The following is a 22,707-nucleotide window of genomic DNA, read 5'->3' as shown; positions in this document are numbered from 1 at the left end:
AGAGGTGATGGACTCTCCTTCCTTTGAGGTTTTTAAGCAGAGGTTGGATGGCCATCTGTCACGGATGTTTTAGCTAAGATTCCTGTAGTGCTGGGGGTTGGACTAGATAGCCCTTGGGTCCCTTCCAACTCTTTATGTCACGAAAAGAGCTACAAAGTCTGACAATTAGGGACAGCTCTTCCACAAGAAGCATGACCTTGCTTCACATTGTTCTAGTTCAAGCCACAAAAGGTAAATTCTATGGTAAGGTACAGATAAATGACCCCTGGACAGTTAAAGGTGACTATGGAAACGTTAGCAAATAGTGTCTTCAGTCAATTGAAAACCCAGAAAGTGTCAAGTGTGTTGTCTTCTGTTTTCTTTTCATGATGAAAGGTGCGAGGTGATCTCTCTGGGCTTGTGGGGTCTATGCAGCTGGGTTTTCATAGTTAAAAACATAAGAAGAGCCTGCTGGATCAGGACAGTGACCCATCTAGCGAAGCATCCTTCTCTCACAGTGGCAGACCAGAGGCCTTTTGGAAGTTCGCAAGCAGAATTTGAGCACAAGAGCACTCCAGCTTCCTGTGGTAGAAACTGATATTACTGATATTACTGCCTCCAACAGCAGAGTAGCCATCAATAGCCCTCACCTCCATGAATTTGTCTAATCCTCTTTTAAAGCCATATGTAGGGCAGTTGAAGTCACCCATTACTCTAATGTCTCCTCTTTTGGGTGCTTCCTTGATTTCATTCTTCATCTCAAGATCTCCCTGAGCGTTTTAATCAAGAGGGTGATAGCACGCTGCTAGTACAAAATGATTAAATTACCCACAATGGGGGGAAGGTTGCCCCTTTGGGGATTTCTAGCTTGCTAGACTCCCAAGCTTTCTTTGGCATACAAAGTTCAAAGCTGACAACTTGAAATAGATGACCCGGCTGACCAGATAATTATGCTACGTAGGGGGAAATGGGTTTGATCCTATGTCTTTTCCCCAAGCACAGGAGTTGGTCTAAACGCAGCATAAGGGGTTTCTACAGTATAGTGTATTTTAAAATAGGGTTTTAGAGTTTTTAGGGGTTTTTGAATGTTTTGTGTAGTTTTGTAGTAGTTTTATGTAGTTTTGTGGTAGTTTTATGTAGTTTTAATGTAGTTTTATGTAGTTTTGCAATTTCATTGTCCTGCATGGGACAATGACAATAAAGATATATCGTGTATATCGTATGGGAGAACAGTCAGTTAACTCAGTAGCTTGCTGGTGCTTTGGAATCCGAAATATTCTTACTCAAAGGCATAGCTCCCTAGCTCTGCTATAAGTGTTTTGCTAAGTGAAGATGAATTGGGTAGTTCAAGTACCCTTGAACCAGGATTATAATGCTAAATCTTGTTAATCGCTATTGTTAATCCATCAGTTTCCTCTAGTTCTTTAAAATGAACAAATCTATTGCACAAAAACAAGTTTCTTTTTGTACTGGATTAATTCATTATCTTTTGTTTCTTCAATTATTTTCTCAAAATGCCATTCTAATAGAATTGAAAGCCCTACAAAAAATTTGCCACATTTTAAAAAAGACATTACATTTGTTAACTAATACCAACCTGTATTTCAGAAAGACATTTTTAATAATTGGGTTGTTTTAAAAAATGCCTTCTCTACTTGAAAAGTCTCCTTTTGTGGATTCTCAAGGGGCAGAAAACCTCAATATTAAAGTCTAAGGTGAGAAGAATGCTATCAGGTTTACATTACTGTCTGAAGAACTTTAAATATGCAAAGTTTCTTCCTTCTGCTTTGTCTGCATGTTGATCAGTATTTAGCTATAGTATGCACAAATATGAGGGCATTCAGTTGTTATATTTCAGCTGGTGAGTAGGCGTTAAATCCTGCTGCTTTGACTGCACATGCCAGTTCCTTTTGCAGAACCAGCAGGAGCAGCCAACACAGAATTGAACTCCACCCATCACCCCAAATTGCCCAGTGATGTCAGCCAATGGACAAGGTTTGGGGGGAAATGGCCTCACTGGCTGCATTGGATCCACTGGTAGGCCAACATTGGCCCATGGGCTGTAGGTTCCCCACCCGATTTACACATATGATAAAATAAATCCACACTCTTTCCATGTTAGAGCAGAGCATGAAGGTTGTGAAACAAGCTCCACAAGGCTCATTAACTGCTTTATGCCTTACATAAATATATATCACTGACCATTCAGAAAGGGATTTGAAGAATGGAGCAAATATGAAGGAATGTCTCTTGTGCTCAGGCACTGTTTACTTATTAAATTCTTACATATGAGAAGTATAGTAAATTCCAAGCATACTTTGAACCATAATGAGGCATAATGTACCTTAGCCTGCCTCCTTGTTTTTATTGTTTTTCATATCTTCATAATAGGTCATCCTTGGAAACAAGGGTCAGGTGTCCTCCCAGAGATGCAGTAACATTATTTGCATTATTCACTTATACTTCAGGAAATTCACCAAGAATTAACAAAGGCAGTTGATGCTATAATCACTTTCTCTCAGGAAGCTGTCCATGCAGAACCAACTACTGTACAGACTTTTAAGTTATATGAACTGCTGCTCCCAACCTCCCTTTCAAACTTGACTAGGGTAATATGGAAATAAAGCCAAGTGGTTTAAATAATTTAAGAATTTGTGTACGGCTGCTTTATCGGCTGGTGCTGTTCCAAAGTCAAATATTCTGCAAGATCTGGTTCCCTGGAAATTATTTCTGCCATGACATATTTATTGCTTGCAAAGTAAGGTTAGATAGAGCTTCAATAGTTTGTTGCTTTTTGTGTTCACAAATCCTTACAGGAGGTAATACATTTTTAAATCAAAGCCTTTGCTCCCTCTTTCACATCCTGGGTTTTACATCTACTTCTAGCTGTTTTTGTTTAGCTTTAGAAGACATTTAACTATTCATCTTGAATGTAAGAGTTGGGAGAGGCAATTGCAGAACACCCACTAAAATAAAACACAGCTTGGGTGGCCTTCTGGCGGTATCCTTTTCAATGAAAGGAAAAAAACAGGTGTTAAGTAACACTCTAAATAATCTTGACATGCACACTCAAGATTACGGGAAGATCAAAAGCCATTCCTTGTAAGGGAGTTGCTACAGCCCCTTGATCATTTTGGTTGACCTTAATGCACGGTTTCCAGCTCTACAATATCCTTCTTGAGGTGTGGAGACCAGAACTGAACAAAATATTCTTAGTCTCTTTCCAGATTTTCTGTAATAGCATATTAGCAGTTGTATGTTTGTTTGTTTGTTTGTTTGTTTGTTTGATTGATTGATTCCTTCCTTAACGATACAAAAATGGAATTCATATTATTCGCAGCTGCCGTATACTTGGTGTGCTATCCTCCTAGTAATTGTATAAAGCAGCCATAAAGACATTCTGTTAACATCAGCAGGACCAATATGGCTCTAATCCAGTATAAAACTCACATGCTCCTTGGATGAATATTTGCATAGGAACGGCTTGCATATTTTCTATTTGTATTGAGCTTTACTTGCAAACCCAGATTTTGTTGTGCCTGGATTACCAGGTGTCTTTGCTGTACCTGCCCCTGCTTAAGTATTTACCTTTTTATAGACCTATAAATGAAACTTAGGATAGTACCCCTTTTCTAATATGTGTTTGGACAATGTGAATGTATGGGATTGAGATCATGCCATTTCCACTGTGTGAAACTGCAGGAATTATTGCAGAAAATAACAAAGCCATTGAATATACTTGGCATAGCATATTACCTTGCCATTTCATTATTCAGTGTAAGTCATCTAAAACTTGAAATAAACTCATTTTTATTATAAATGTGAAATAGATGGTCATAGTTGTAATAATTTGGAAATGGGTAATTTGGAAAGGCAACTAACTGCTGGTGACGAAGTGTGACAATTTCAAAACTGGTGACTAATATGCTGCAGTGGATGACAACCTGTTGACTAAATCGAGGCTTGTATCTTCATAGAACATATGTGGTGGCCTTGAGAAAGGTTGTGGTTAGAATAAATGTAAAACACTGAAAAGTACAGTAGAAAATGTTTTTAAAATTGACTTTACATTAGCTGACAATTTAACAAGGAACAAAATCGCTAATATGAGTGCTGAGTTTATCAACTTCCTGTCAATCATTATTGACATATTTACCAGTCTTACATTTTGTGAAATTGGACTGAATAGTTTCTGGATTGTTTAGGATCTAATTTGGTGATGAACGGCTAGCTAAAAATTAACTTGTTCAAATTCATGTGTGGTGGCAATATTGGTTCACACATTTGCTCAACTATGATCTTAAAGAAATGTCTGATAGAACTGTTTAATTTATCCATGATAGTATTCCACCAAATGTGATTCATTGCCAAATAAGACTGATTATTTTGTTTTTATGCACATTTATTAGCTGAGGCTGGAGCCATAAGCACATATTTAACTTTCTACAGCTGTGGCCTTACTTAAATATGCAGTTGGCTGTGTCTCTGTTTTCATTTGGCCTAAGGCACAAATGCCTGCAACAGAAGGTTAATAAAAGGATGCAATATCAACTAAACATTTCCTCAGTTTTCTATACCATTGAAACTAACCCAAACACTGTTTCTCCTTACATCTTCTTTTTTCTTCTCATCTCCATTCTGATTGTCAGGTATGTGGAGAATCGAAGCATAAACAAGTATTAAAATATGTTTCATTTTATGTCTGTCTGTTAATAACTCTTCTGTAGTTCAAGAACAATTCCTATTAAAATATAATCCTCCATCTGTTAAACTTGAATGGTTTCTTATGTCAGTAGGGTGGGTTATTTGAGGTCTACGTATAGTAAAGGCAAAATAACATAACTGGGAAAATGGTCTATCCCTGCAAATCTGCCATCTTTGCAGTGGAATGCACTGCACACCCAGCAGGTTGTTTTTAAAAGGCAAACAGGAGCATAGTAGGTTTTAACCGGGAAGACAGCAGGTGTTTGTCTGAAAACTTCACTGCAGGCCATTCTCTCTTCCCTGTTATTTATTTAATAATCACTTTTCTAAAGATAGGGTTCTCTAAAGCAGTTTTCAAAGCAAGTCAAAAACTCAAAGCAACCCAATGTCATCAAACCAGTTTTAAACTGCATGTCTATTTATATCCCACTCCAAGTACCTGAGGTAGTTATGTTAACTGCAAAATCTTCTTGCCCTGTTGGTCACCTTTCCCTGGCCCACCAAAATAAAAGCTTGAGCACAAGGGTTTTTGCACTACTTCTGGAAAACCATGTTGGTCTCCAAGACGCAACTCCTGGGGGCTGATATCCCTTTGGCCTCCCCAATAAAATATGAGGGGGTGCCCACCCCATATTGATAGGCATTGCCATTCAAATGGTGTGCGTGCGCCGCATCTTGTGATCAATTATGCGACGTGGGGTCTCTTTGGACCCCCCCCCCAATATTTCATTCAAGTGGGCACCCTTGCCAAGACCAGGGCTTTTTTCGGGGGTACTCGCCGGAACTCAGTTCCATAACATCTCAGGTGGGTGCCATTGCTATTCTAAGAGAGAGGTGTCCCTGGTGAGTTCCGGCACCTCCTTTCTCCCCCTAGAAAAACAGCACTGGCCAAGAAGTATCCATTTTGCTAAGACTTTTACCCCACGGTCACCTACACCCATCCTCTGAACTGGGCTTCGAGTTAAGTCTTCAGGTGAGAGGAAATTCCACAGATAACCCCAGGTGGCCTCTGCTGGGCACACCTTGGTGCCCAGATGCCAGAGAGATTTAAACGCTGTGGGGCTGCTTTTTTCATGGGGGGGGGGGAGGGCTCTCTGCACATGCTCAGATGCGCAGCCCTACTGCGCCATTCTTCGAAGAGCAGGGCGTCAGGGTCAAGCAAGCCCGTCCCTGAGGTGGCCATGTGGGCGTCTAGCGTTTCTCCTCCGAGTGTGGCTCTCACCCCCCTCACCCCACGGAGGCGGCGGCAGCGGTTGCCTCCTGCTCCAGCCCGGCGTGTGGAGGCTGCGGAGCGGGAACGCCGTTTTGGGCACGTGCCCTGAGGAAGCTTTTTTTCTTCCCCTTCCCTCCCCTTCCCTTTCCCGAGCAGCTGCAGCCGCCGCCGCTTCCCGCTCTCGGCTTTCTGAGGAAAACCTCTGAGGGAAGCAGAAGAAGAAGGCGCGAAGAAGAAGAAAGCTTCTCTCCGTCTCCCGCCTCCTCCTCCTCCGCCTCCCCCCTCGGGCAGCACTGCAGAGGCAGCTCCGCTCCGCACTGGGGAGGAGGAGGAGGCGGGGGAGGCCGCCGCCGGACGGAGGACGAGGCTCAGCCGGGGCTGCTGCAGAGGCTCCTCGCTCGCCCCTCTCGCCCGCCGCCAGGAGTTTCTCTCCCGGCCTCGGGAGTCGCGCCGCCCCCTGCCTGATTCCCCGCTGCCATGGAGCCTGGAGCAGCAGCAGCCGCCGCTGCTGGGCCGGCAGCCGCCGCCGGAGCCGCGGCGCTCTTCCTGGCTGCGAGCGAGCAGCAGGGCTACTCCGAGCTGTTCTCGCTTTGCGGCGGCGGCCAAGCTGCGCCCGAGGCGGGGGGACCGGCGGGAGCGACCCCAGCCGCCGCCGCCGCCGCCGCCGAAGGGAGCAAAGTGGCGGAGTTGTTCCGGGCGTCGCAGCTGCCTGCCGAGACGCTTCATCAGGTAAAGTAGTAGGAGGGGCGCGCACACACACACACACGTGCAGAGTGTCTTCTGGGCATGTGCAGAGTGCCTTCATCCTAACTATTAGCGGGTGAGGTTTTTCCCCCAGGTCGGAGAGTTGCACTCTGGTTGTGCCTAAAAATAGAGAGATGCTGTGACTTTCTCCCACGAGGTTGTGTGATTCGCCTGTCTGATGTGCCCCCAGCCTCATGACGAGTCCAGTTGTGCGGTTTTGGAAAAGAAGGCGATCTTCTTTCCCGCGCCCCCTTTGCAAACCTTGATATGTGGTGCAAGAACAGAAACATCTGTTTCTGTTGTCTTTCTCTGTGTCAACGTTTTTTTGTTTTGGTTTTTTGTACGCTCTTGTTTTGTTTCTTCTGTCTCCTTTCGTTAGTAAGGTACACACATGCCTTTGAGTACAGGGAGTGGTGTTTAAACTGTGGCTCCTGTCAGATTGCAGAGTATAGGTAGACAAACCTTTTCAGTACAAAGTTGTAGAAAATATGGGTGCTGTTAGCTTGTAAAAGTGAACTGCTGTTTATTTTATACTCAAGAACATCTTGAGGATAGAATAAGCAAATTCACCCTTTAGTTCTCATTGCCCTGTATACAGATTCTTGGTTTGATCTTTGCAAGAAGTAATCCTAACAAAACCCACACAAGAGTAGATCTCATTACAGCTCCTATCTCACTTCCAAATTGTTTTTGAATTTTGTTACCTATTGCACCTATTGGTGCTTGGTGTTTGATTCCAGAATGCTGTTCATTCGGTCATGTAGTTCACATGTATTGTAATTGCTAATTTTTCACACTGGGAGTCAGATTGTAGATTGCAATGGAAGGGAGCCTTAGTTTTATGCTGTCTCATCATCCCACTTCCTTTATTTCCTCAGAAGTCCACAAAGGGAGGTGAAAACAAATGAAAACTGTAGTAACTTGCAGCTGTAAAGGCATACACTGTTTGTTATTGTTTGATATATACCTCCTCCTCTACCAGCTGCAAAAATGTTGCAGCTGTCTTTATATAATAGACATTTCCTGTTGCTTTTTTTTTAAAAAAAATATTTTTTGGCAAGCAGTAGCCTCTGAAAATTTTGCTCCTGAGTTTAACATTGTTACTTTAAATATTAATTTAAAAACATTGCACTAACAATAGATGCTATTTCACCTTCAAGGGGCTAATATTTTTGCTAGTAGTGGAAGATAGACACTTGTGGTATCCATTTGTGTTATTTTGGGATGAATTAAAGGTTGAGATCCTTTGGGATACAAATGAAACGTTACTCATGCATACCACTCCAGTTACAAGATAGAGTAGAAGAACTTGAGTTTTTAGTTGCCTTTGAGAATCAAAGTTGTTTGCTTGATCCAAAGAACACCGAATACAGTAGAGAACTGTACACCCACTGCTGTTTCCACATTTCGAGACCTCCAGCCCACTGTAACCTAACTTGGAAATAATTAGAACTGTCAAAGGAAGAAAAGGAATGTGCCCAAACAGCATTTAATTTCCCCATTCCCAATCCACTGAACCAAGAGGATAAGTAGACATCAAAAAAATAAAATAAAAAAGTGGATGCAACAGACAGTGTTCTTCTGGCATCAGTCATACACAGACAACTTCTATTGATTGAAGTTGGTTTTATTTCTGATCAAGTAAGTTCAGGATTGTAGCCAAAGAGTAAAGTTTACACAAAAGCCAGTTAATGGATTCTATAGTTCTCTACCCCACGCCCACCCCACAGCAGCTGCCTTCTGCGTCCATACTGTGCAGATCCGGACATAGTCATATGTTCCTGTTCTCATTTTTGTTAGTGGATTAGAACAGAATGTTCTTGGGGATAGGGGTGGGGGTTGGAAAGCCTGATATACCCCCAGATTTATTAATGATATTTCTCAATTGGATCTACATTTCTACCCATTTCAATAGACACAACTGTATTTTAAACTGATTGCATATCTGCAACAATTTGGGCACCAACCTCCCTGGGGTTTTATTGTTTTTTGCCTGTGGAACCAGGCAGTATTGATTCATTATCACAAAGCTTCTAATAGTATGTGAAAAGGTAGAGGAACACACAGGCTGTAGTTCATATATAAGAATATAACTTCAAAACACTTGTTGTAAATCATATAGCAAGAAGTATTTTAAAATCTAGGTTAGGATGCAGGTAAAGCTAGCCAGGCCTTAAAGGCACTAATAATTGTCTCCTGTTTCCCTAGAAACTGTCTGTTGTTTGTTGCTTGCTGCTGTACCAATATGGGCACTTGTTACTCTTTCAAGTGGTTCTGTGTTAAGTTTTTGAGATGTCATTCTGAGATGTCATTTGCATAAAATGTTATCTATAAATTATTCCACCAAACATTGTTCCTCTGCATTGTGCTAATCACCTTTCAGGAGAGCGAATAGTGGCCCTGATCCAGTGCACAGAAATACATTTTTCCTTTGCAAACCTCTTCCTGTGGTTTATGATGTAAAGAAAAGCTTATCTTTGAACATGCCAGTTTTGGTTCTTGCATTGTTGCTTGATGTTATCTATACAGAAGTGGTAGATTTTTAAAAAAAATTCTCAGACCTAGGTAAAGAATATGGTTTGAACTAGCCATACATAAAATCTTCATTAGTTTTTGACACTTGCAAAAATGCACAGTGCTTGTCCTAAGTCCTTTTTAAAAAATGAGAGATAAGAAGGAATGTCATTATGGGGAAAAGTTGTCACCCTTACATTGTAATGATCCTTCTAGTAGTGCAGATGGAAGCAGGTCAGATTTGAGGTATGCAGACTTGTAAAAGTTGGATGAACACTGAATACTATTGTAATTCAAGCCTCAAATGTTCTCCAGGTTAGATGAGTCCTAAAGGTTGTAGCAGTTCAGGCAGCTAGAGCACAAAGCTAGACCTGGCACCAGTAGTCAGCAAGGTCAGGTACTGGCCAAGGGCTCTTGGTGCTCAGAAGACTTCCTTACCAGCCTGTGCAAGCCATCTCATCACTCCTTTCGCCTCTGGGCCCCTACATAACTGTTTCAGTGGCCAGCAGCTATGAATGAGAGTGAAGCTTGGGTTCCATCTGTGGTTGGCTGCCCACTATCATAATGTATCTCAAATACAATGCCCTGCATTTGAGGTACATTATAATCTTTAAAACCCTATCTATAGACCTATAGAGGGGACGGACAGCAGGCATCAGCAGGACATGCAGATGGCCCCCTGAATCCTTGTGCTAGCCCTGATGAAAGCAGTGCTTATGGAACTGAACGGCAAGGCTGGCCTCTGTTGGTTGGATGATTTTGTAGAGTATTTGAGGGTAGCATTCTACAGTCAGTAGGTAACGTTACCCAGTTTGGGTAATAATGACTCCTATTACTTAGTACTCAACATAAAGTTAAGCTCCAGCTTTGGTAATATAGAAACTGCCATTTTTTTGTTCTTTGTTTTGCTTGAGTTCTCAACCTAACAAGGAACCTGTCTGTTTCACTTAAAGCTGGAGGCAGAGCTGCTGGATGTTATATTATTAAAAATGGGGGATCAGCTACCGTCTGTTTCATAGGTGTAATTTGAAGCCTGCATAGCACCTGGTAGAGACTAATCCCTTTAAGCCTGCTATCTCCTCTTACACTCCATCATATGACTTTGACTAAAAATGCAGACTTTGTAGCTTCAACTTCAAACTGGTTTCTTTTCTCTGTCACGCACACAGCCATACCACTTTGCTTAACATCCAAACATCCAGCCTGATGAATAGCTCTGAAAAACTTGAAAGCTTGCCCACTATTTTGTTAATAGCGTAGGTTGCCTGACAGTTGATGTTAGATTTTTTCCTTATAGACCAACATGGAGTATTGTGTTGTGTTGTATTGTATTTGGCTTTTTGTGAATTAGTAGTAGTTCATTGCTTAGTGTAATACCATCTTGGGCTTTCTCAGCAACATATTAGGTTCTTTTTATGCATCTTTTAAAAACATATTTGTGATAAGAAAGCTTTTCAGGTTTTTATTTTTCTGTGTAGAACATTACAGTCTTCTGTTTTTTGTTCTTAATTTTCTAAGTTATGCTTAAAATGCTCAGCTATAGCATTAAGTAATTCATTGATACCATAGAATTTGGGTGTGTGTGTGTTAATTTATGTGCTAATCATATGAACTGCTATATATGAAGTGTATCTGAAGAAGTGTGCATGCACACGAAAGCTCATACCAAGAACTAACTTAGTTGGTCTTTAAGGTGCTACTGGAAGGAAAAAAATTTTTTTGTTTTTGCTATATATGATTTCATTATTCAACATTTCTTTTTATCAGTTTGCTCTAAGACAAACAAAACTTTCTTTTTTAACCATTAGGAAATAAATGCTTTAAAAATGTGCTAGGAATATGAAGTGACAATTTTGTATGTTAGCTTTGCTGCTGATGGCAGGAGGAAGCACCCATTTCAGGAAAAGACTTTCAACTGCATTTAATAGATAGCTTATGTATTTTGAAATGAATCTGTCAGTTGAAGTTACTGAGTGTTAAAATGTTTCCTCATTAGTACCTAGCATCTGAAGAAATCTTAGAGCTGTTTGAAATTTGCATGCAGGATACCTATGTTTAGATGCCCTGGCTTAATTTTGGAGTACAGGTGATCTTTGAGAGACTATAGTAATACGTAATCAAGTTTGAAGTCTCTGCTGTTGTCTTGCCGGGTGGTCTTTCAATGTTTTGTCATCAGAACACTGTAAGATTTTGGTAAGTTTACAGTGCAGGATTACTGTCATTATGTGGCTGTAACCATGCTATTTTTCTGGAAAAAGAGGTCCTGGAGCTCACCGTGAACTTCTCCCTTGTTCTCTTAGAATGGAAATGGTGTCTACCTGAGAGGTACTGGAGCTGAGCTCTGGTGACCTCTGCCTGAAAAAAAAACCTTGGCTGTAACTCTGATAATGTGCATCTTTCTGCATTAGATTTTTCTTTCATTTCCTTCACCATTGCCACTCCAATCTTCAGTGAGACTAACAAGTTTAGGGGGAAGGTTTTGTCAATTTTATGGAAACATGGCCGGCTTTTCTTTTTCTTTTAAAAAAAGTGCAATGGTGCTGTGATAAGAAATAAAAATCAAGTTTTTTCTCTTGACCTTGCCAATTTCACTGGAAAACAGAAGGGCAAGGAGATGGGGGAAGGAAATGGAAGTTTTGGAGATATCCACATTCACAGAAAAAGAGATGAACCAAGAAAGGAAACATCTGCTAATAATGTACAAAGACATACTTTTCTGATGTTCAATGCCTGACATTCAGTGCCCTTAAAAAAAGTGGGTTGTGTGTGATTGGGTTGTTCTTGTTTTTATTTTGATTATGTATTCTGTGTTTTTATGTTGTGATTTTATCCTGTGAACTTCCCTGAGACCTGCAGATATAGGGCGGTATACTAAATAAATAAATAAATAAATAAATAAATAAATAAAGTTAAGGAAGGTGAGGTCAGCTGTGAAAAAAGGCCATTCCCAAATGTGTACAAGTCTATGGAAAAATTGATGGGTGAAGGAATTGTGCTTCACATAGAATCCATCTGTTTGTGGGTGATGTACAGTTCAGGAAAGGTGAAATTAGATTATGTATCTACTTCCTGTATGTCTATTTACAAATCTGATACAAGCATATTTTAAAACCGAATTCCTGTTTTTCACATAGGCATAACACCCACAGGAAATAGGCTTTATATTGCTTTAAATACCACTATGAAAGTGGTTTTAATTTTATCAAGTTGCTATCTCAAAGCACTATGGAAGAAGCAATAAGTCCAAATGTCTAAAAGTCCAAATGTCTACCATGAGGTTACATCACACTTACAAGTTTAGGACGTGATTAATCTCATGCAGCAATGAGTTAATAGCTAGTAGCTATAATTTGAAATGCAAAATTACTACAGACCATTATTAGCCAGACAGTATTCAGATCTGAATGCTGGAGAAAATGCACATCGCAAATACATTATTTTATTATCGCCCACAGTACATGTCTCAGAATTTCATCTGAAGCATCTGAAGGTAGTGTTTTAGATGGAATGCTAACCTAATTTGATCTGATGGAACCTCTCCAGGAAACCTGAACTATGAATTTTTGTAAAGCTGTATACCTGTGGAACAAGTCTGTCACCTGCATCAACTTGATACTATCAGGTTTATGCTTGTTGGAACTTAATGAGATGCTGATACGAAATTGCTGCTCAATAGGTGGCTACTGTTGTTGTAGCAACATCACTTTCTTTTATGGCCAATCATGTGTGACCTGACTTTAAAGGGACTGCAAGTAAGTAGTGTATCTGCTGTTGTCATACTATAATCCAGGAATATAGCCTTGGAAGGACATGTGTATAATTCCTACCCAAATTTTGTGTTTGCAGTGTTATGAAACATCTGCTGAAACTATTCTAGCAAAGACATTAATAATTTTTAAAATCTTCATATGGGGAACAAGAAGTAAAAATAATGGATCATATCCAACCAGGTTTTCTTTGGAGGAGAAATTGGAATTGCTATGTTCATCAGTTTCAAAGGCTTTATTATGAGGAGGACTAACATTGGCTATAACCCTATGTTTGAAATACTGGGTTGCTAATTGATGCTAGATTCTCAGAATAGTTATTGCTGTGATGGGATGTTTGCTGGTATTTTCCTTATTCCAAACTGTACAGTGTTGTCATGGAAAAATGCTCCTATACCATTATTTTCTGTGGGGATACAGCATGTTGTAAAGTGAATAACTATTCGCTTAATACAGTGGATAGAGATGCCTTTTCCAACATTTGATATTGTTTTATAGTCCAACACCTAATCCAACATCTTGATAATATTGTGAGATATGGATGCAGGGGCTGATTTTGCTTTGTGATCTTGCTGAACAAAGGGAAGGACCATTGCCAAATAGTAGACCTCAAATCCTTGATGCCCCAGATTATCAGTTTCCCAGTAGCATGACAGATAAAGATCCTTGTCTAAGACCTTGGAGTTTTGACTTTCTTTCAGAATTAAACAATGCTGTACTAGATGGCCTAGGCTGATTCTGGGTAAGGCAGCTTTCTGTATTCATACTCCATGACCCAGATTACCTGTCACACTAAGCCAAATGGGCAATCGCATGAAGATCACAGCCACTGCACTTCTCCTTTGTCCTTCTGTGCTGTGCTACCCAAGGGCTAAATGATAGTTTGGCTTAGCATTGCATTTGAACCTGAACTTGTTGTTTGTCAAGGCAAACCACAAGGTGTAATCAAAGTTTGCTTTTGGCTGGGGAAGATAATCCATGAGTCCAGGCTCAGACATAATTCTAAGTTAAACCTCAAGTAGCGCACCAGGCCTTTGGCTGATTAATATTCTACAGCCTTTTAAATGTGTTTGTGGGAGAGCGGGTTATTGTTATGTTTTGCTTTAGTTTTAGCTATCTATCTTGTGAACCGCACTGAGAGCTTTGAATGAGGGGCGGTATATAAATTTAATTTAAAAAAAATACTTGTTGTTTTTATAAACATAAACTCCCCCATGTTTAGAGTAAAGAGCTTTTATTCATGTATAGGAAAGTGTTTTATTAAGGACAATGTTTTTTAAATTTTTATTTTTTAATTTTCAAATATCCCAGGGTTCGATTATGTAACTTGTTTTTATCATGAACTACACAGACTTATATGCAAGGGCATAAATTAAACTGTATGATATAATGTCTTCACAATGTCAATAGGCACACAGTGTTGCAGTTGTAAGGACCTGTTTTTGAGCTGTTGTAATTGTGCAAATTGCAAGGGGGCATGCTTTCCCTGCCCCACGTGGTGGTGCTGGAACATAGAATTTGTGCCTTTGTCCAATCACAGTCATTAATCACATGAGCATTGAAAGCATCTGCAGTGGGCCACAATGTTTGTTCATATCTGTGAAAAATGCTGACGTGGCCCCCAGAAAATGGCACCTGCTTATATTTACAGATGGTAGCAGAAAGGTGGAAGGAATAGCAACAGCAACTAGGCTCTGTTCCAAAAACTATGAATGTAATTCTGCTTGCCCACCTGTGAGTGTGTGTGTTCTGGTTTTGTTTAATGTCGGTATGCTCCAATAAGGTTTTACCCCATTCAATGGAACCGCTGGCAAATATTGTACAGCTGGGGGTTGATAAGGATGGTAAGTGCAGAACAAAAAATCTGGGGCAAAACTCCACAAAGATCAAAATGAAAATCAGGGCAAAGTATTTTCTGGAATGTAGAAGAGGGACTTAAAGCACATTCTGTCCTGGAATGGTAACTGGCTGTTCAAAAGGAAAAAAATTGGTGATGGGTTCACGAAAACCCTTGTTCTTCCTAACTAGCTCCAGATTTTCTATGCAGTGCCTCACTTAGAGCTGGCCCACTCCATATTGAGAGCAATATCTTTTAGCAGCAGTAATCTGTTGTAGCAAGTGGCTGGATTTTCCCTTCAATTCATAGTTTTTCAGCTCAAGTGCACATATGACAGAGCATTGAAGATTCAATTTATATTGAGAAATAAGCCATATAAGAACATAAAGGGCAGAATATGCTTTGAGGTTTTGCAATTCTGGCTCTCATTTAAAATATTTTTAAACCAATCTCTCGAATTTTTCAGTTTTCCCCTCACAATCTTTTGATCTTTCGCTCGCACTTTTCTTAAGTCAGTCTTGAATGTGAGCTGCTATAGCATTTTGAAAGCTTGAGTTTCTTGTCCAGTTAATTATTTCCAATCTAGTTGTTCACAAACAGATGGAAGCAGGTGTGTCATGACAGAGGTGGTCAGCAGCTTAAGTGTTGAAAACTACATTGGAAATATTCATGATATCCAAGTCTATATTTGCTACATTGCAGATTAGAAAGATTTTTTTTAAAAAAAACAACTTTAAGTAGTAGAGCACCTCCTTTCCATGCAGAAGGCTCCAGATTCAGTCTCTGGCATTTGCAGATTAGACTGGGAATGGCCCTTATCTGAACCATGACTCTTGTCTCTGCACTATAATGGCACTGTTTTTAACTTCTACTACCTCTTTTGATGACATAATGTTATATAGGATTGCCATATGTCTGGAATTTCTCAGACATACCTGAAATATTGTATCCGAAAAGAGTGTCTGGGTGGAAATCAGCTAAATGCGCAGGAAAATCTGTATGGCAACCAATGTCGGCAGTGTTGATTTTGCCGATTTTCCTAAGGAAAAGCTCAACAACTTTGCCCAAAAGGCTTTTTAAAATATGGCAACCCTGTGTTATAGTCACCAGTGGTCAAACCCATCTGTAGGTGAGCATAGGATTGTGACTAAATTCAATTCCTTCTCCACTGTGGCTCTGTTGCTGCCTGTTTTTAGGGTTTGTGTAAGCATTGCACTTGTGCCATTATAAGTGTGGTGCTATGTCGTCCCCCTGATGCTGGCATATCTTTGGGCTCCACTGGGATTTGGCCAGCCAGCATGAGTTGAGGATAGGGTTGTGCTGCCAGTTAATTAAGCACAAGTATGAAACTTTTTTCAATGTGGGGGGAAAATCTGAGGAAAGAGCTTTATTTCGTCATGTTCTTAGGAAAAGAGAAGTACTTTCATAGGGTATACTGAGTAATATGCAAACTCAAGAGTCTCCTTTTCAGGTTTCGTTCATTTAGGCATTCTGGTTGTGTAAAGTGAAATAACATTGTTATTTTTAACTCAAATAGCTTCTGGGAGCGAGATTAAATTATCATTCCCTCCGTGCCCCATTTTCATAAAATCATAGTGCTAATAGTAGCTGGGAAGGGGAGTTTGTTGGAACCATGGTGGGAAGAAGTATTAACTCATTTCCCACACACTACGGTCCTGCTTCCGCACAGGTGTTCCCGTTTACTTTGTTAAAAGCATGGTAGTTGCTTTCATGCAACAAATGAAACCTCTGGTTTGACCCTAAGAGATTTTCTGCATACTGTATATGCAGAAGCACATTTTCACTTGAACCATAGGCAAGCTTGCACACAAAACACAGTTTCTGGTAATTCTGACAAACTAAGACCTAGAGATGTCATATTTACAGCACACTTGAAGAATTATAGAATCCTAGAATTGGAAGAGATCATGAGAGTCTTCTAGTCCAACCCCCTGCAATACAGGAATATTTTACCCAAGGTGAGGCTCGAACCCGCAACCCTGAGATTAAGAGTCTAATGCTCTACCAACTAAGATCCTAAGGTTGGAATGGTCAGCATGAGTAATATAGTTCAATCCCTTTGCAGTTACACAGAAGTTGCTATTTACTTGGTTAGTGAGATTATCCGTCTCTGAAAGAGTGACCAGCAGTATTTATTTTCAAGACTGGCATTTTGCCATTAAGGGTGGTTCTTCCCTTGATGACTACAGCATCAAGCAGTAACTTATATGATTCAATGAGCATCACAGGTCACATAGCACAGACAGAACTTTTTAATAGTCAGTTCACACATCCCCTGCAGAGAAACATTAAAATATATTCTTTTCCATTGGATTTTCAAATTCCTGTACTTGACAGTTCTTCTTTAACTCTTCTTGCTTTGTAGTCACCAAACCAAATGGATATTCCTCTTTTTCTCACAGCCATGACCTGATATCCTCTCAACTAAGCTAATCATTACATTTCCCCCTTTTCTTTGGGAGTCAGGGCCTCCCATGACATGGCCCACCCCACCCATAAGGCATGGTGAGACAACTGCCTCAGGCAGCATGATCCACAGGGGCAGCAGATCCTGATGTAGATCTTTATTCCCGCCTTGTTCCTACTGTAGAGCTTCACTCAGCTCTTTTTCCCTGGCAGCTAGGCTGGGGTACATGGTTCGTCTCAGGTGCCAAAATGTCTTGGGCTGGCCATGCCTGATGTGCAGCTGTTTCTCATCCTTACCCTTGCTGTGCTCAGCCCCTCTAGTCTTATTTTGTACTGTAGAGATCCATTTCCCTTTGATATGGCTCTTTGCTAGCAGCCTTTATCATAAAGTCATCTATCCTAATTGACTAAAAATGTGCATCAGGTTGGTAAGGGAAGTTCTTCTTTATCTGCGGCTGTACCCTGCAAAATGCTTGCAACTGAATGGATGACTTCTACCATTTTATTGGCTCATGATGACAGTTTTAGAGCACTACGATAATATATAGACTAAACATATAGGCTAAACAGATTACAGCATTTTAGACGAACTATATATGTATAACAGACTTCTATATTCTAAAGGGTCTTTTCATTCTTTAGAAAGCAGCCTGGGGGCTTGGCCACACAAGCTGACTCCCTGATAAAGTTGTTGCCATCTCATAGTAAGTACTCTACAGTGGTACCTCGCAAGACAAATGCCTCGGAAGACGAAAAACTCTCAAGACGAAAGAGTTTTTCGTTTTTTTGAGTTGCTTCGCAAAACGAATTTCCCTATGGGCTTGCTTCGCAAGACGAAATGTCTTGCGAGTTTGTTTCCTTTTTCTTAAAACCGCTTGAAGAGGTGCAGTTGCGACTTGACCGTGCTTCGCAAGACGGAAAACTCGCAAGACGGAAAGACTCGCGGAATGAATTAATTTCGTCTTGCGAGGTACCACTGTATAGTTGCGGAGCACACGTTTTCAGGACTAGTGTCTTACAATTTGCAGTAAAGAATAAAAATAAACAAAATCTCTTGTTTTTCACAGCATGAAAACAACCCGCTCCCCAACAACTGAAACTGTGGCCAAACTTTTGACCATATCTTAATTAAAATCAAAACTATGATTTGGAGACAGTCTTAACTATAGTTTGCAGCTATGTTTGAAGTAAGCGAATGATGGTTAGGCAAGCCAGGAAAGAGAAGGGAACCAGAATTGAGAAGGGAGGAAATCTGTGGCCCCATGGCACATTCCTATTAACATCTGAAAGGAACCAGTATGTTTTCCTCTTCACTGGGTTAAATAAACAACAAGGAAAGGTTGCTTGGAGTCCTGCCAGAATCACAGCGCTCTTAACTGATCTGATGTAATGCAAGGCAAGCTCATTTAGCCTTTATGGGCCTGATAAGTGACCCAGCATTAAACCTAGCAAGTGACTTTTGCTTCTACAAATGTTTGTTGCATACACAGATGTAGAGGGCATAAGTATTATTTACTTTTTATTCATTGGGTTTATATGTCTAAAAGGCTAAGGAGTAACTATGATTCACGTACTGCCACAAAAGAAATTAGATATTTCTACAATACAATTTTCTCATGTATCCTAGTAAACCGAGGATGTAAGACCATTTAAATAATGAATACGTATATCTGTGTATATACTTGAGAAGACTTTACACACATACCGTATTTTTCGCCCTATAGGACGCACATTTTCCCCTACAAAAATGAAGGGGAAATGTGTGTGCGTCCTATGGGGCGAATGCAGGCTTTCGCTGAAGCCTGGAGAGCGAGAGGGGTCAGTGCGCACCGACCCCTCTCGCTCCCCAGGCTTCAGGAAGCTATCCGCAAGCCTTGCGCGCCCGGCGGGAGGACCTGCGGGCTCGCAAGGCTTGCGGGCAGCAGCCTGCAGCCCACAAGCTCGGGGGACAGCGGGGAGGCGCAGCGCCGCCACCCCGCTATTCCCGGACCTGATCTGGAGGCTGGCAGGGGGGAGAAGCAAGCTTGCTCCCCCCCCCCGCCAGCCCCACAAGCTCGGGGGATAGTGGGGAGGCAGAGCGCTGCCACCCCGCTATTCCCCGACCTGATCTGGAGGCTGGCCGGGGGGGGGGAGAAGCAAGCTTGCTTCTCCCCATCGCCAGCCCCACAAGCTCAGGGGACAGCGGGGCAAGCTAGAGAGGCTGTCCCTGAAGGCAGAAGAGGGAGACAGAGCGCTCCGTCTCCCTCTTCTAGCTTGGGGATGGCTGCGCAAAGCCTCTGCAGGGCAGCAGAGTGCGCTGCCCCACAGAGGCTAGGGAGGCTGTCCCTGAAGGCAGGAGAGGGAGACAGAGTGCTCCGTCTCCCTCTTCTAGCTTGGGGATGGCTGCGCAAACCTGGGGGGGAAATAAATTTTTTCCCCTTGATTTCCCCCCCAAAAAACTAGGTGCGTCCTATGGGCCGGTGCATCCTATAGGGCGAAAAATACGGTAATCAGGTTATATTAGAGTCGCTGACCACTAAATGTTAATTATGTTTCCCTATGGTTAGGGGTATGTACACACAAACACACACACACACACACACACACACGTACAACCCCCCCCCTCTTTATCTGTTTGAGGAGCACAAATTTTTATTTTTGAGATTAAAATTGTATATCAAAGGTAGACAAATCAGTTGCATTAAAATTGTTGGAAGTAGTACAGGTATTACTTGGGATTTAAAAACACCACCACCACTATAGTCTTATTTCTCTGTATCTTGTATACTTACAACGTTACAACATTTTGTAGGATTACAATACAAGTTACAACGTTTTGTAGGATTATTGCAGGACAGATAACTTTCCAAAATAACATCATTACATTTACCTTCTGGAGTGTAACTTTGGAGTGAATACAGAAGACCTACTGACAGGGCGGAGAAAATGTGATTCTTTCTGGGCTGTGAAGACATTAGTTCTACTTATCCTTCCGAGTTGCTGCAATGTTTTGTGTCATTTCCTGGTGACAACCCACAACAGATGAAGTCTCTTGTCTATCTGATAGTCTGGCCACCCTTCCATAAAGAGATAATCCTGTGGCTGCATCTGCAGTCCTAGGCTCTTGGATTATGTTGCCCTTCCTTTCTGACATTTGCCAGAGTCTCCACTGGATCAAATCCCTTTCCACTACTGGAAAGTCATTTTTGGATCCAATCCATTGTTTCATAACAACAGTTAATTTGTTTTGTTTTGTAGTTGGCATAATTATGAAACTTGTGTTTGATTATCTTATTAGTTTTTATAGTATGAATGTTTAGAAAATAACTGACTATTATTTTTATTGGTCGAGTGATCAAAATATTTTTTGGGGACCAATCAAATGCTTAAGCTTACATACATTTTTTAAAAAAAAATCTATGCATTGGCTTAGCATGTTAGTCTTGCATCTCCCTGTTTCATGTGGGTGATGGTCCTGTTAAGAAGCCATGTTAAAGTAGCATGTAAGTTCATTCTTCATATTACTAAACTAAAATAAAACTCTTTTAAAATCAGTTATTAAAGCTGGTCAGGAATTGTAGGGCAGTGTGCTGATACTGTTGCTAGCCAATATTCAGTTGACTTTTCTACAACCCTTTGGAAATGTGCCGAAACATTTATCTACAGAGCTTACTCCAAGATAAAATAATGAATGTGTTTCCAGGGCAATCTCTACCATGACTTAAAATATTATGTCTGTCTTCATTGTTACAGTATATAAAAGATGTTGCTGCATAACTTTAGAAATATGTGCTCAATATCCAGGTACTGTATAGCGCCTCACATTTTAAAATAAATAATGCTATCCTTTGGCTTCAACCTTTTCACATTTTAACTTGTAATATGTCACATATTTCCAACAAAACAATGGAACATCTGGTAAGTGTTTCCAGGTTTGTTTTTCTTCCCAATTGAGGAAAGGATCGTGGCTGTTTCCAGCCGTTCTCTCCTGTAGTCACATGCTGCTTGCCCCTAAAGCCAACCTTGGCTGCCATCCAGAAGCAATACTCCTGACTTTATTATCATAGCCCAAGTTTAAAAGAACTATAGTAAAAGAAAAAGAAAAAGTTGGAGATATTTTGCACTGAAATGGAATCATCCATGATGGAATGGAGTACCAATCCGTTTTCTTTATTTTTGAAGGGTGGAAGTTTCTCAGTCACTTTGAAAAACTAATTGGATGATATAACTCGCCTGTGAAAAGGTTGCTTTCTGTAGCTGCAGATTGGACTGTGGTTGTGAAAATTACATTTTCATGTTATGTTTAAAGGAATAACTGTAAAGGAAAGCCCCAATAATATTGTTGTGCTTTATATTACCAATTTTATTTTATAAATCTCTGCTCTCAAGAGTTTAATTTCTTATATGCTGAAAGCTATTGAAAATATTCCTCCATACTGCCCTCATTTCTGCATCATGTTATATATCTGGGCCCAAATGGAATATAAATCTCTTACTGGCCTAAATCTGAGACTAATCCTTTTCATAGCTTTTGTAGAAAATCAATTTCCTCTGCATGGTGTCAAAGTTTTTGAGGTCAGTTTGGTTTGGAAATGTTCCCAATGCACTTTCGCGGTGGTATAAGGTCTTCTGGGGTGCAAATTCATTCTTGCTCTTGAATTTCTGACCAAAATGAAGCCAACTGGGTTTCACTGTGTGTCTGTATGTTTTCTCTGAAAATGTGAGGGAGATATGCATTGTGTTGGATAGGATGTTTTCCTTCTCCCTCGTCCCCTTCATTGTAGTGTCCTTTTGGAACCAAAGGTTTTGAGCTCTCTAAAATGCAGCATTTCACAAATAGACCCAACAGGATTTTAAAATTAAGAAGAGCTGAAGCATAACACACCTTGATACTGAATAAATTATAAACAATGTGAAAAGGGCTAACATCTGCTAGCTTTGGTCTTAACATCATATAATGTGATTTTAAACATAAGGGAGTTTTTGTTTTTCAGTGTTTTTCAGTGCTGCAGAACCAGTAGTAGGCAACTTGACTCACCTTAAAGAGTTGTATTTAAGTTATGTGGTTTGGCCCAAATAAATAACTAAATTATTTTTAAAGTACATTTATATGCTGCCCATTAGCACAGGTTCTCTGTGCAGCTTACAATAGAAGTTAAAACAATTAGATATAAAAATGCTTACAGCATGAAGCCAGCAGAAGAAGATAAAAAGGAAAACAGGAAAGCTCACAGCATCACCAGAGATTCACAAATCTTGACACATTTTGATGAGGCTGCACACAAATGGTTTAATCTTTAAGGAGACCTTGGAATCATCCTGTAATAAGTTCTATTAAATCCAGTCCTGTTAAATTCTATTAAATCTAGAGGGGCATACTGTATGTGTGAGGAACTCTTATCTTTGCTAGAGAAGATCAGACTCTTGTCCCTGCTTTCCTGCCATCTTGTCTATTCCATTTACTAATTAGAGATTTTAAAATTATGGAGAGCCAGTGTGGTGTAGTGGTTAAGAGCGGTAGCCTTGTAATCTGGGGAACCGGG

The 22,707-nt window shown here is 40.6% G+C and overlaps 1 protein-coding gene across 2 annotated transcripts in view; it reads left to right on the top strand.

Annotated features, from left to right (window-relative positions):
• Nucleotides 1-5,794: 5,794 nt before the first annotated feature.
• REPS2 (RALBP1 associated Eps domain containing 2) overlaps nucleotides 5,795-22,707 on the top strand; it is an 82,172-nt gene continuing 65,259 nt past the window's right edge. Inside the window, exon 1 of one of the 2 annotated variants that reach the window (XM_053387142.1) lies at nucleotides 5,795-6,625. In XM_053387142.1, coding sequence (XP_053243117.1) covers nucleotides 6,374-6,625 — 252 coding nt within the window. In that variant the 5' untranslated portion in view covers nucleotides 5,795-6,373. The remainder of the gene's footprint in view (nucleotides 6,626-22,707) is intronic. The other variant, XM_053387141.1, reaches the window with a different exon arrangement.

The sequence above is a fragment of the Podarcis raffonei genome, chromosome 4 (genome assembly GCF_027172205.1).
Source record: "Podarcis raffonei isolate rPodRaf1 chromosome 4, rPodRaf1.pri, whole genome shotgun sequence".
Taxonomy (NCBI): domain Eukaryota; kingdom Metazoa; phylum Chordata; class Lepidosauria; order Squamata; family Lacertidae; genus Podarcis; species Podarcis raffonei.
Note: the sequence above shows the minus strand (reverse complement) of the source record. Positions and strands in the feature narration are given on the sequence as shown.